This window comes from Copadichromis virginalis, linkage group LG3 (assembly GCF_057382275.1).
Source record: "Copadichromis virginalis isolate Kocher_CV1m ecotype Utaka linkage group LG3, C_Virginalis_male_GT1.1, whole genome shotgun sequence".
Taxonomy (NCBI): domain Eukaryota; kingdom Metazoa; phylum Chordata; class Actinopteri; order Cichliformes; family Cichlidae; genus Copadichromis; species Copadichromis virginalis.
In genome coordinates this window covers 13584942-13600029 of record NC_140620.1, presented here as the reverse complement: position 1 = coordinate 13600029, position 15088 = coordinate 13584942, and the positions used below count along the sequence as shown (strand labels likewise).

At 40.5% G+C, this 15088-nt stretch overlaps 1 protein-coding gene across 1 annotated transcript in view; it reads right to left on the bottom strand.

The window, feature by feature from the left end:
• Positions 1-205: 205 nt before the first annotated feature.
• The window catches only part of LOC146712906 (butyrophilin-like protein 2), a 96819-nt gene continuing 81936 nt past the window's right edge, over positions 206-15088 (bottom strand). Inside the window, exons 2-4 of the mRNA XM_085445428.1 lie at positions 3735-4070; positions 3309-3503; positions 206-1672 (exon numbers count right to left, since the gene is read on the bottom strand). Of these exons, the coding sequence (XP_085301554.1) occupies positions 1329-1672; positions 3309-3503; positions 3735-4070 (875 nt within the window). The 3' untranslated portion in view covers positions 206-1328. The remainder of the gene's footprint in view (positions 1673-3308; positions 3504-3734; positions 4071-15088) is intronic.

Here is a 15088-nt window from a genome sequence, read left to right as displayed (position 1 = left end):
GCAGAGGGTCACAGCAAGTCTCAAAGTGGTGACGGGTTACTCAGCTTTTTATACCCTCTAGTGGCCCCCACCTAGTCGTAAGAGCCTAAACATTACATTCTTTCTCTCTTACGGCGCCTAAGTTATGACCTCGGCTCCCTGTCTTTCTGCTCTTCTGAAAGGTGGGGGTCTGGAATGTGGTCTGTTTCTTCTATTATCGGTCCTCTGCACACAACATTCTCTTCATGATTCAGCAGTATGAAATGTCAAGAAACAGTGTAACACATTCAACAGTGTCGAGTAATACAGGTCAATCCAATAGATCAAATGATTTTCACACTCTTTTAAGTCAGAAGTATAATGCAAACTAAAACTACATACTGATCACACACTCTATGTTAAAGGGTATAATATGATCTATAGCAGTATCATACTTCAACTACTTTGATTACATATATAAGGTAACATATGATAACAGAATAATATCACAGTACACATACCTGTGTGTATGTGTGAGTGCACATGAGTGAAGTGTGCGTGTGGATGTGTGTGCGTGACAGTTAAAACACTGTGGGTGTAGGTAACTCCCTAGAGGTCATAAAACCCCTCTCACTTCCAGACCACAGTTACAAATCTTGAGACCCCCACCCTAAAACATCCTCTGGGGAATTTCCACTCAGTGGGGGAGAGGTCTCCTACAATCTACTCCTAAGTTCACGACACAGTGAGGCCTTTATTACTTTAAGGGCAGTATCTCTACAATAGTTCTACATTCTATGATAACACATTTCTAAACTCTAAAATAAGCTAAACATTCTACAATACAATTCAACACTTTTGAGCATGAACCATCCGGATGGGGAGAAGGTCACAGCAAATCTCAAACTGGTGGAGGGTTACTCAAACTCTTATAGCTTCTAGTGGCCCCCACCTAGTCGTAAAAACCTAAACATTCACATTCTTTCTAACTTCTAGCGAGCCTGACTTATGGCCTTGGCTCCCTTCAACAACGGTGGGGGTGAAGTCTCCCGAATGTGCTCTGTCTCCTCTACTATCAGAAAAAGCAAATTCCTGACTCTCTGAAAACAGTATTTCTTATAACTCAGCAGTATAATGCATCATAAACAATATCATTCATTCACACTGAATCAGCAGTCTAATGTAAATTAAAATTAAAAGAGCAGTTATGTAACTGCGCAAAAGTCCGCCAAGAAGCCAAAAAAAAAAGAAGACTAGAAAATTTACATTTTTTAATTTTTCCTGCAGCAGAAGTTACGTAGACAACGTTGGAAAGCTTCAGAGTTCAGAGATCAGACTGAGAGAAATGTCTGATTCTATGTTGGATCAACTCAAACTATCTCTGGATCAAAACTCAGGCTGATGAAGCTGATGGACTCCCATGAGTCTGTTTCTCTCATGTAGACACCACACTCGTATGCTCCAGTGTCATTAATCGTCACATCCTTCAGAATCAAAGACACGTCTCCATCCTTCATCTGTCTGTCCTTCAGATCCACCCGGTTCTTAAAAGATGGATGCTGGTTGTCTGGAACAAAGTGACCATCCTGGTACAAAAGCACATGTTCATCTCCCAGGTCAGCTCTGCTCCACTTCACAGCTGTGATCTTGTTGTTTGGAGCTCGACATGTCAGAGTGACGTTCTGTCCAGACTCAGCTGCGATGAATTTATGGTCTGAAAGAGGAAACAACACAGAGCAGAGAGGTTAAAGGTCAAAGTATAATTATGATCAGAATGATTGACTTTAAATATTTTGTTTATTTCCTTTGACATTTGAGTTTTTAGTCATGTTGGATTTAATGAACCTCTGAACATCCAGCAGGTCACCAGTGACCCACTGAGGGGGAATTTTAAGTTCAATAAAAAGTTTCAGAGTATCAGGATCAGACAGAAATCTCTGAGTGTGCAGCTCCATAAATCTGTAGTTTGATAACAATCATAACACTGTGAGCTGTAAAACACCATCAGCTGTATTTAATGAAAAGATGATGAAACCTACTGAGTGTAAAAATAAGCAGCATCAGTTAAAGAGAGGTTTGTTATACACACTTTGTTTTTCTTCCAGTCTGCTGCATTCAACACACACAAAGTTCATAGAAACATGAAAGAGCTCAGTTTGACTTGGACAACATTTCTACATCCAAACTGAGTCAAAGCTCGTTCATTTGTAACTGATCGATGATCCTGAACACAAGCAGGCAGATTATTGATCGTCTATAATCCACAGACCTTCATCTGCACTCAGATCATCACACAGCGTTTGTGTTGTCACTTCATTCAGTGTGTGTAGCAGCTGATCTCAGGTCTGTGTTGTTCATCTCTCACAGAACAAGTTCTTTTTTTTTTTTTTTTTTTTTTTTTTTTTGCCTGTCCCGTTTGGCTCTTTTGCCATCAGAATTGTTGTCTAAAGGCAAAGAAAGATGCCCAACGGATTTACTTTACCAAACTGACCATCCCAGCCTTGCCGTAATGGTCCATTTGATTCACCTTTTATTGTTTATTTTATTTTCACTTACTGAATACGGGACAGACTTGACTGGGGGAAAGAAGGGGAGAAAGAAAGAGGGAAAGAAACAGCTGAGAAGAGGGACGGGGGAGAAGGGCAAAAGACAAAAACCAACAGAACGGGCAGAGAAAAAAAATGCATATATCAATCACCTGGATCACCTGCTGAGAAAGAAAAAAGAAAGCAAGCAGAAGAGAACAAGAGTAATAGAATAAACAACATCACAATGATATATGGGAATATGACAGTAAATACTAAATGTTAAACATTATTGTGCAGCACATAAGATCAACAGAACACAGTGTGCTTTGAGGTAGGAGCCAAAAAGGGTGTCGTTTGTGGGTGTGATCGCCCGTGTGTACACCTGTGAGCATGGATGCGCTTGTTTTTTGTTTTTTAAAAGGTTCCTTCATGTAATAATCTGCTAGAGGGTGTGGGGGGGCCACAGCCCCGTCCTCCAGGGCGTGAAGCAGGTGTGGAGGAGATCAAAACTCCAGACAGAACAAGTTCTTACAAACAGCTGAACCTGAAGCTCCAACACAAAAACACTCACTGACTCTGAGATCAGAAATTCATGAATGTTTGTAACACAGTTTGACTTTGTGTCAGTAAATCTCATGAACAGCCTGAAGATGAATAAACTGTAGTTCAGAGTCACTGACAGCACAGACACACACTGTTGGTCTGAGTCTGAACATGATGATCATCAGAGAAATAACATCAGACTCTGAACATCCAGCTTTCTACTGCTGGATGTTCACCATCATTTATTTATCTTTCTTTGTGTTTGTTCATCTGACTCACATTTGTGCTGAAGATGCTCTGCTACATGTGGATCAGCAGGATTCGGTTTACATCTTCTGTAGATCAGGAAACCAACAGCAGCTGCAGGAAGAAGAAGAACTGCAGAAACTGTCAGACCAGCTATCTGTCCAGTAGATAGATCCTTCTTCCCTCTGTCTTTGTCGTCTTCATCCTTCTCTTGTTCTCTTGTCTGACCTGCAGGTGAGAAACAGGTGTCAGCTGTCAGGTAGGTGATGAGTGAAGAACAGAACAGAATCCATTTCCTCTTCAAACTGCTGTCAGACATTATCTACTGCACTCTGATCACATCACTCAGACCAGCTGCTTTCTACAAAGTCTCATCAACAACATCTTTAGAAACAAACATCAACAACCAGGAAGCAGCTTCACCTCTGATCACACACACACTCAACTCTACTCACTCACCTGGAGGAACAACAACCAGGTCGGTGCTGTTGATTAGAGTCATAGGTCCTCTCACTCGCTGGACAACACGACACTCGTATGTTCCAGCATCATTAATCGTCACATCCTTCAGAATCAAAGACACGTCTCCATCTTTCATCTGTCTGTCCTGCAGATCCACCCGGTTCTTAAAAGATGGATGCTGCTCATCTGGAACAGGGTGACCGTCCCGGTACACAAACACATATTCATCTCCCAGGTCAGCTCTGCTCCACTTTACAACTATGATGTTGTTGTTTGGAGCTCGACATGTCAGAGTGACGTCCTGTCCAGACTCAGCTGTGATGTTTTTCTGGTCTGAAAGAGGAAACAACACAGAGCAGAGAGGTTAAAGGTCAAAGTACAACTGTTCACTTCTACAGCAGCCAATCAGAAACACACAATAAAAGACAGTCTTCTGTTATTAGATGATGATCTTTGATTGTGTTTCTTCTTGTGTCCCTTCAGGCGTCACCACAGCGAGTCTTCTCCTCCTCCTCACCTGATCCCGAGCATCTTCATCAGGGCTGATTTGTGACAGAAGGACAGCAGCAAGAGTGAAAGGGAAGGTTTGAAGATGGCAGTGAGCTGCTGTCATGTTTGCTTTGGAGACTCTGACACAAAGACAGGAGGCCGAGCTGAACATGTTCAGATTTTCATTGAGAGCAGAATGGACGAGATTATGAACGAGTTCATCAGAGGGAAGCTCAGGATGAGACGTTTGGAGACAAAGTTCATGAGCAAAGACTGAGACGGATGAAAAACATCATCTGAAAAACAAATCTTTGGTTTTAGAATCTGTTAGTTTGATAAAATGTTGTTGATGGACGAGTTCATTGAGACTCTGGATGTCTGTCAGACTGAGTCACTGCTTTTTATTGTAACAGCTGTACTGATGCTCCTGAATCTGGCCTCTGACACAAACCTCCAAACAGTAAGAATGAAAAAAGAATAAAACTATTAAAACTCTTCAAGCAATAAATAATCAAACCTGAAAAAGAAGAAAATCATCTGGAAACTAAACTGAACTAAACACAAAAAGTCCAAATGGAATAAAAACTCAAACTAATGAGAAAAAACTACAATAACTCTGTTCCACAAACAACAACATGTGCTGATAATAAGTGAACATAATGTGTGAGAGAAAGCAGCCTCTCATTATAAGACACTGTGAGTCTCTGCATGCTGCCTTTATGGAGCTACAGCTGTTTGTATACACTGAACAAGAAGCTTTGTAGCTGCATCCTGACTCCTGACACTACAACACATCACACTGACACACACATTACACTTCTTTGTGTCTGTGCTGCAAACTGCACCAACACACAGACTCCACCCAGCTTTGTGTCGATCGCAACACTGAATGAGTAATAAACTACTTCTTAGAGAAATATAATCAGCATGTAAACCAGACTGAGACTCTTTATCTCAGAAATAAACTCAGTTTAGTTTCTAACAGTTAAATCTCACCTGCAGAGACGAACAGGACAAACATCAGCGTGGAGCAGAGCGACGCAGTTACAGCAGACATGTCTGTGTTCTCTGTTTCTGCTGATCTGACTCTTAGTTTGTTCTAAATGTCTGAGTCTGTTGGTATTTTCACTGAATAACTGAACCTGAGCTTAAACCTGAACACATCAGATTAAATTTAAGGTTTAAATAAAGCTAAAGCTGCGGTTCAAACTCTTCCGTGTCTCGTGAGGACGTGGCGTTAGAGTGACGTTTGGTAGGTTGGACTGAGGATGCGCAGAAATGAGTGCGTCACAACAAACGAGGCGAAGTAGAAAAGTTTTAGTGTTCAGTTGTTGAACGATCTCCACAGAACAAAATCAGAACCTCTCATGTGTCGTCATGTATGAACAGTTTGTGTTTCAGTCGCTGAAGCAGAAGAACGTTTTGTTTCTGACGGCAGTTTGATTCTTGTTTCATCGTCACAAACAGAAAAACTGAAATAATATGAAAATAAGTCTCAGGGAAATATTTTTACTAAACAGCCAAAACTTCCTGTTTTATCTCAGAGTTAAATCTCACCTGCAGAGACGAACAGGACAAACATCAGCGTGGAGCAGAGTGACGCAGTTACAGCAGACATGTCCGTGTTCTCTGTTTCTGCTGATCTGACTCTTAGTTTGTTCTAAATGTCTGAGTCTGTTGGTATTTTCACTCAATAACTGAACCTGAGTTTAAACCTGAACACATCAGATTACATTTAAGGTTTAAATAAAGTTAAAGCTGCGGTTCAAACTCTTCCGTGTCTCGTGAGGACGTCGCGTTAGAGTGACGTTTGGTAGGTTGGACTGAGGATGCGCAGAAATAAGTGCGTCACAAAAGGCGAAGTGGAAAAGTTTTAGTGTTCAGCTGTTGAACGATCTCCACAGAACAAAATCAGAACCTCTCATGTGTCGTCATGTAGGAACAGTTTGTGTTTCAGTCGCTGAAGCACAAGAACGTTTTGTTTCTGACGGCAGTTTGATTCTTGTTTCATCGCCACAAACAGAAAAACTGAAACAATATGAAAATAAGTCTCAGGGAAATATTTTTACTGTGCAGCCAAAACTTCCTGTTTTATCTCAGAGTTAAATCTCACCTGCAGAGACAAACAGGACAAACATCAGCGTGGAGCAGAGCGACGCAGTTACAGCAGACATGTCCGTGTTCTCTGTTTCTGCTCATCTGACTCTTAGTTTGTTCTAAATGTCTGAGTCTGTTGGTGTTTTCACTGAATAACTGAACCCGAGTTTAAACCTGAACACATCCGATCAGATTAAAGGTTTAAATAAATCTGAATGTCACTGAGGGTTAGAGCTGATCTGTTGTTCAGCTGCTTGTTTAAACTCAACACTTCCAAGACAAGCGTCACGTACGGAAGATGCTTTGAAAGTCTGATATGTTCGACCAATATAATTTGAATTTTCTACCAATGATCTTTCAGGCTTTTCATGGTTAACATCCACTGAAAATGAAATTATATTTTAAATTTAGTTTCACTCGTTTTTGGAGTTTCTGTTCAAATATTTTTGTGGGTTGATGTTAACCAAACTTTAACCAAGAAAACTGAAACGTTTTACCTAAAGAACTGAAAATCTCTGTTCTTTATGGAGAACCAGTGAGTCCTACTTCCTGTGTCTAGTTTTACTTCGTCTGTCTCGTCCTCTGTGATTGGCCCATGAAGGTTATAGTTTCAGATGGTGATGAGTAGATGACACATGGAGTGTGTGGCACATTCACTTTGCTGTGTTGACACTGTGTTGGTGTGACACTGAAGGGCGATTAATTAATAATTGCCAACAACCTGGATAAAGAGTGTGAGACTAAACTTGGGTGATTCATTCTGACAGCTCTGTACTGTACTGTGTTACACGAGCGCTGATGGCTCACATCTGCTTGTAGATCAGCTGATCACAGCCTGGAAACAGCTGGAGCTCACAAAACAAATGATTCCGACTTATTTCTTTATCCCTGCTGCACTCAGTCGTAGAGTTCCTCTACCTGCCACATCCACTTTAACCCCAGACTACCTTTTACTGAGTACTACGGCAGGACCTGAGTACTTTTCAGAGCCTGTAGTTTTCACTTTTACTTCTGTAAAGAAGTTTAATGAGTACTTCAGCTATTACCGGAGTATTTGTACAGCTTGAGTATCTGTACTTCTTAACTACAGATTTTTTTTTTTTTTACTTTTGTCCCTCTGAAAGTGTCTAATTATCAGTAATTATCTATTGGTAAATGGTAAATGGCCTGTATTTATATAGCGCTTTTCTAGTCCCTAAGGACCCCAAAGCGCTTTACACAACCTGTCATCCACCCATTCACACACACGTTCACACACTGGTGATGGCAAGCTACATTGTAGCCACAGCCACCCTGGGGCGCACTGACAGAGGCGAGGCTGCCGGACACTGGCGCCACCAGGCCCTCTGACCACCACCAGTAGGCAACGGGTGAAGTGTCTTGCCCAAGGACACAACGACCAAGACTGTCCAAGCCGGGGCTCGAACCGGCAACCTTCCGATTACAAGGCGAACTCCCAACTCTTGAGCCACGATCGCCCCAATATTATTTACTGAATAATATGTAGAATATAAAGCAGAAGCTGTGGATGACTTACTGTAGTCAGGAGTTCAGGAGAATCCTCAGAGTTTCTGCTCCTCATCATGATGGAAACATGAAAACATGTTGATGCTCTTTGAGCTGGAATCAGTCCAAAGCAGCCGTGAGTGTGAACCAACAGACATCCTTATAATAAATCTGACATGAATCCTGATAGAAATCCTGCTCACTGACCTCTCTAACTGTAACTCTGTCACTGACACATCTGCCAACATCTGTTCCTGTAACAGCTTAGAGGAGGAGTTCAGCACTTTCTCTCAGATTATTATCAGAAAAATCAGAACAGGAGGGGCTGAAAGCGGCGAGGCAAGTTTATTTATATAAGTTCATTTATATAGCACAATTCAACAACAAGGTGATTCAAAGTGCTTTACAGAGACATTAAAAAACAAAAACAATAAAAAGCATGATTTAAAAAAACTGTAGATAAAATCAGAACAGTAGATAAAATCAGTAGTTAAAATGTTAGTTTTGAAATTTAAGCTTAAAAGTGTGGATTTGGTGCTTTATTCAAATGCAGCTGAGAACAGGTGAGTCTTCAACCTGGATTTAAATAAACTGAGTGCTTCAGCTGATCTGAGGCTTTCTGGGAGTTTGTTCCAGATATAAGGAGCATAAAAGATGAATGCAGCTTCTCCGTGTCTGGTTCTGACTCTGGGAACTGATAAAAGACCGGATCCAGATGACCTGAGGGATCTGGAAGGTTCATACTGGGTCAGGAGGTCACTGATGTATTTTGGTCCTAAACCATTCAGAGCTTTATAGACCAGCATCAGAACTTTAAAGTCTATCCTCTGACGGACAGGCAGCCAGTGTAAAGACCTCAGAGCTGGACTGATGTGGTCCACTTTTTTGGTCTTAGTGAGGACTCGAGCAGCAGAGTTCTGAATGAGCTGTAGTTGTCTGACTGATATTTTAGGTAGACCTGTAAAGATGCTGTTACAGTAATCAAGCCTACTAAAGATGAATGCATGGACTAGTTTTTCCAGGTCCTGTTGAGACATCAGATCTTTTATCCTTGAAATATTCTTGAGGTGATAGTAAGCTGACTTTGTTATTGTCTTAATGTGTTTTTCTAAGTTTAGGTCTGCATCCATCACTACACCCAAATTTCTCGCCTGGTTTGTGGTTTTTAGATGTATAGATTGAAGTTCTCTGGTGACCTGTAATCGTTTTTCTTTGGCGCCAAAGACTATTACCTCAGTTTTCTTTTTGTTTAGCTGGAGAAAATTGTGGCACAACCAGTCATTAATTTCCTCAATGCATTTACCAAGAGCCTGTACAGGGCCTCGGTCTCCTGGTGAGATTGTGATATATATTTGTGTGTCATCTGCATAGCTGTGATAGTTTATTTTGTTGTTGTTTATAATCTGTGCCAGTGGGAGCATGTAGATGTTAAACAGAAGGGGTCCCAAGATGGAACCTTGGGGAACTCCACGTGTGATACTAGTCTGCTCAGATGTGAAGTTACCTATTGATACAAAGTATTTCCTGTTTTCTACGTATGTTTTGAACCAGTTTAGTACAGTTCCTGAAAGACCTGTCCAGTTCTCCAGTCGTTTGAGTAATATGCTGTGGTCAACTGTATCAAATGCTGCACTGAGATCCAGTAAAACTAGGACTGACATTTTTCCACTGTCTGTATTCAGACATATGTCATTAAACACTTTGGTCAGAGCGGTTTCAGTGCTGTGGTTCTGTCTAAAACCTGACTGGAAGGCATCGTAGCAATTATTCTGTTTTAAGAAGTAACTGAGCTGTTGAGAAACTGCTTTTTCAATGATCTTACTTAAAAATGGGAGATTTGAGATCGGCCTGTAGTTGTTCATTTGTGTCTTGTCAAGATTGTCCTTTTTCAGTATAGGTTTTATTACAGCAGTTTTTAGTGGTTCCGGAAACACACCTGACATTAAGGAAAAGTTGACGATCTGTAACAGGTCTGACTCTAAAGTCTTTGAGACCTTTTTGAAAAAACTTGTTGGCAGGACATCTAAACAGCAGGAGGAGGAGTTCAGTTGACCTAAGATGTCCTCCAGGTCTTTGCTGTTAATCGGGTGAAACTGTTTCATGGTGTTTAAACAGTTTTTCGGTGGACACAGTACATATCCTGGATCTGCTGTTGATGTACCAATTGCTTGTCTAATCTTTTGGATTTTTTCTGTGAAGAATTTGGCAAAGTCATTGCAGGCCATGGTTGAATGAAGTTCAAGCTCAGCTTTCCTACACTCTCTTTTTTCATTTTTCACCAGTGTGGAGTTTCTCCATGGAGACTTTTTCCTTCCAGAGATAACCTTCACCTTAATGGGAGCAATAGTGTCCATTACATTTAACATGTTAGCATTGAAGCTATTGACGAGCTCATTGACTGAACCTTTGGACAGGTCAGGTGTTAATGGGAAGACCTGGTTAAAGATCTCACTACTGTGTTCAGTTATACACCGTTTTGTGATCACTGTTGTTGATATATTTGTGTGGGCTGAGATTTTACTTTCAAAGAAAACACAGTAATGATCAGACACGCCCACATCAGACACAGTAACCTTTGAAATGCCTTGGAGATCAGTAGGTCAAGAGTGTGTCCTCTATTATGTGTGGCCTCTGTTACATGCTGAGTCAGCCCAAAGTTGCCCAGAGTGTTACTCAGGTCTTTAGTCCCTTTGTCCTGAGGGTTGTCCACATGGATGTTAAAATCCCCAACAATAATTACACAGTCGAAATCAACACAGATCACAGACAGCAGTTCACTGAGGTCATTAAAAAAGTCTGTGCAGTATTTGGGAGGCCTGTAAACATTAAGAAACACAACTTTGGATGGGCCTTCAGCTGTAAAGCCACATATTCAAAAGATAGCTGCTTACATCGAAATGATTCATAAAATAAGACAGCAAAATAATTATTCTGTCCTGATTTTAGTTTTTATAAAAAAAAACCAAAATCCTCAGGAATAAAAACTGAATGTAAATAAATAATAAGTAAAATATATTACATATAATCAACACACCGTACTAAATGAAAGTTTATATAAATCACATTTATAACAAATAAATTCTAATCAGAAGCCTCTTTATGATTATGATTTTCCCACCATCAAATAAAACAGAAGAGATAAATGCTGATTATAGATCTTCTTTTGTTGTTGTTCCTTAAATTATTTATTTATTTAAAATATTCTGGAAACATCCAGAGGATGTGTTTTAGTTACATTTTTGGTCATGTGTTTTTTAAAACTTTATTTAAATTTAATGTTTTTCTCAATAATTACTCCAAGGTTTTTTTTGTCCAAATGTCAGCTTGTTGTTGTCATAGTAACAATGTCAGTCAGTGTACTTACTGCTTTCCTTGGGTTACTGTGTCTATAACATAGCTAGCATTGTTTTATCCTATTAAACAGAAATGAGGCATCTTTGGCACAATTTTGGTTTTAGATGCTGTGATTTGAAGCATTGGGTTTTGCATTATGTCCACTGACATTTTTACATGGTGTTCAAAATTACTGCCCAAATATCTGCCCAGAGATGTATGCAACACAAAAAATGACTTCCCCATTCAAGCACCAATGCCACAGCAAGTTTCACCAAAACAAAATGTTTTATTTGTCTTTAGAGGAACATCAGAGGGACACATCTAACACAACAAACAAAGCCTTGTAGAAAGGAAACAAAAATGACGTAAAAGGCTTCCCACTCCTACAGCTACAAAAATGTATAATTAATTACAATAATAATAATTTCTACAAAAAACTAATTTAGCTCTTCTAGATGCAGAAACTTCATCACACAAGTAAGCACAGCCTGATTGGAAATGGGGCATAGGTAGGGACAACCAGTCTTGTATTCGTCCCCATTCAATCTCCAACCGATGATCACCTTCCAGCTGGAACTTACATAACCATAAAGGAAAGGAAAGGAAAAACTCAATGCATCATGGGAATCCCCCGGCAGCCTACGTCTACTGCAGCATAACTAAGGGAGGATTCAGGGTCACCTGGTCCAGCCCTAACTATATGCTTTAGCAAAAAGGAAAGTTTGAAGCTTAATCTTAAAAGTAGAGATAGTGTCTGTCTCCCGAATCCAAACTAGAAGCTGGTTCCACAGAAGAGGGGCCTGAAAACTGAAGGCTCTGCCTCCCATTCTACTTTTAAATACTCTAGGAACAACAAGTAGGCCTGCAGAGCGAGAGCGAAGTGCTCTAATAGGGTGATATGGTACTACAAGGTCATTAAGATAAGATGGGGCCTGATTATTTAAGACCTTGTATGTGAGGAGCAGGATTTTGAATTCAATTCTGGATTTAACAGGAAGCCAATGAAGGGAAGCCAGTGTCAGACCAACAGAATAGACCCAGCAGAAGAAGCTACTTCCATTTAGGAGTTTTCAAGGCCTCTGAGGATTTCCTCCAGTTTTTATCCATCTATTGGTATCAAGACTGCATCTGTGAGATTTTCTGCCACAGAGGGAATTTTCCACGACTGCTACAGCTGCCAAACGTCTTGATGCATGCTCAATCATCCAGGTAAGTAAATCTCCAAAAGCTGATTCTGTTCATCTGGACGCAGCGTTTTGTGGGAGAAACGTTTCGTCACTCATCCAGGTGACTTCTTCAGTCTGAGCTGACTGCAGGTTTCCTCAATCTTATAAACAGAACATTTGCATAATGACTGAAAGCAGCCCACTGAAGGAAGAATGGGCTGGGAGGTCAGAGATCAGTGGGCTTTGGTCAGTGGTTGTTGATCATGAACTGACAGATCTGTATCCTGTGTGTGCACCCACTGTGGGCCTTTCCTGTGCTTAGTGTCAGCCTGAGCTCCATGCAGGCCTCAAAGGCCAAGCAATTCAAAAGCTTCACCAAAACAAGGCACCACTCAAATAGCTGGACCCAGGCTCGCCGCCCTTATGGAGGAAAACATAGAAGATGATCTCTGTGAGTTATTTTTACTGTCATATTATAAAATGTGATGTTCTAGCATCATGTTCTTCTTCTTAAGCCTTTGAAAAGCTTCCTCTGTGTCCATTAAACTGATGACTTTAGTGCTGCTGTCTACTTGTTACATTTAGTACTGTTTAATTTTCAACCTAGGAAGATCTGTAAGAAGGACTCACAATATAACATAATACTGTAAGATTACTTACAGGTAAAATACTCAGATTGTACTTAGATAAAAGTATGTAATCACAGACTCGCCCAGCCCGACTGCCTTGAAGCTCAGGTGTCTTCACTGCCTCCTCTGATAAGAGCTGGAGACCTGAGTAGGTTCGTCACCCATCAGCAGCAGATCACCTCTCGATCGGGCACGTTTTCATCTGGGAGGCTTTTAGAGCTCACTGCCCTCGGCGTCGCTGCTGGAACAACCAAGTTTTGCTATTGAATCTTTGACCTGCTGATCTCACAGAGGCAGGAGACCCAGAACATCCATGCCAGCTTCAGTTTATGCTCTGTCCTGTCATCCAATCAGATTTGCATGTAATACACTGATATTCAGCCCCAGCCTGGTGTTCTCTCCATCTCTGACCTTTCACACAATTTAAACTAACAAACTTTCTCTTTAAAACTGTTTGTCAATCACAATTTACTCGATTTATTATTCTTCTATCACATATTTATATCAGTCATAATGAACTCAGTATGATCTGAGCTGTAAACCTGTATTGATCATCACAAACCTTTATAGCGCTTCAGAGCAGCTCCTTCAGTGGCTGCAGCACCCACGATGTGGGACGGAGAGATTTCCTCCCCTCTGCTGTCAGACTCCACCACAAAGACTTTGCAGCTGATCAAACACACACATGTGCAATAGGACTAAGTGTAACACTCTTTTTCTGACAACGTTGTATTTGTACTCAGTTGTATGTAGCATGTGTATTCTATTTTTATCCTATCATTCTATTCTATTCTATTCGGTACAGTTGTGTACAGTTTCTTATTCTATTCCAGTGTTCTCTCATGTTTGCTATGTAACTGCACTGTCCACTTCCTGCTGTAACAAAACAAATTTCCCACATGTGGGACTAATAAAGTTGCTCTTATCGTATACTGTATAACCACAGGTTCACTTCACATTTGGTAGAATATAAAAGGACAAAGCTGGACAATTGTCATCACATTTCTCATTAGTTGCTGTTAGCACAAGCACACAAAGAAAGCAGAGCTTTAGCTTTAGCTCCCTACATCACTTTTAAGCCTGGATGTTGAGGCTTTTGCTTCCTCTCAGCTGTGATGACATCTCTGTCTGCTCCATCTCACCCAACATCATCCATCTGACCTGATGCTACCTGACAAACTAAAGATAAAATATTAAATTCATTTTGCATCACTTACATTTAAAATACATTTAAGGTGGATTTCTTAAAAGGGAAGTGTCAGGTTCGTTTGTTTGGAAGGAAAAATAAGCACAAGCAGAGTCCCAGTGGGTGTCCAAAAAAGTGATTTATCAAACACACACAGTTTACACAGTGTGGAAAGCCGCCAGTCGGTCTTCTCCTCTCTGGTCGTTACAGAAAGCTTTATAGGCAGGACAATTCCTGGCACTCAGCTTCCCAGAACAACAACCCTTTCCCAGGATTGAAACCAGATGTTTCCACTCATCGGTATTTGGGAACATAAACAATTGTGTACACGAGTGTGCAGTTTTGTGAGATTGTAGGTCCAAGCCAACGAAAGTTCGGTGTCCTTATCTGACTTCGGCCTGCCTGGACCTGCAGCAATGCTTTCTGGAATGTGTTTTATTCTGCGTGTTCTGGCAGATTTACTGAATGATAAATGATACATGATAATATTGATGATAAGTGATGCAGACTAATGAAGTAATGATGAAATAATGACCGTGCATATGAATGATAACACAGTGACAGTAAAATAACATTCCTTGACGTGACAGAAGGGACTGACCTGACTGTTGTGTCGAGACAGGTGTGAAGGGAGTTAAATCCAGTCTTATACTACGGACGTGTTTGGTTTTGGTCTGTAATACGTTGAGTTTATTATCTATAAGTTAACATAGCAAATCCTCCATCCAGAGGCTAAAGTGATATCAGAGCTAGACTACTTTAAGTGGAAACAGATGATCGTCTGAGCCTTAAATGAAATAAGGTTAAAAAGAAATGCTGCTATCGACAGTGTGAGGCAGTGAGCTCTGTTATACCATATTTTTAAATTTTCTTTATTATTATTATATTATAGTGTTATTACCTTCCTGTTACTTCATAATAGAATGACAGTTAATGGTAAAA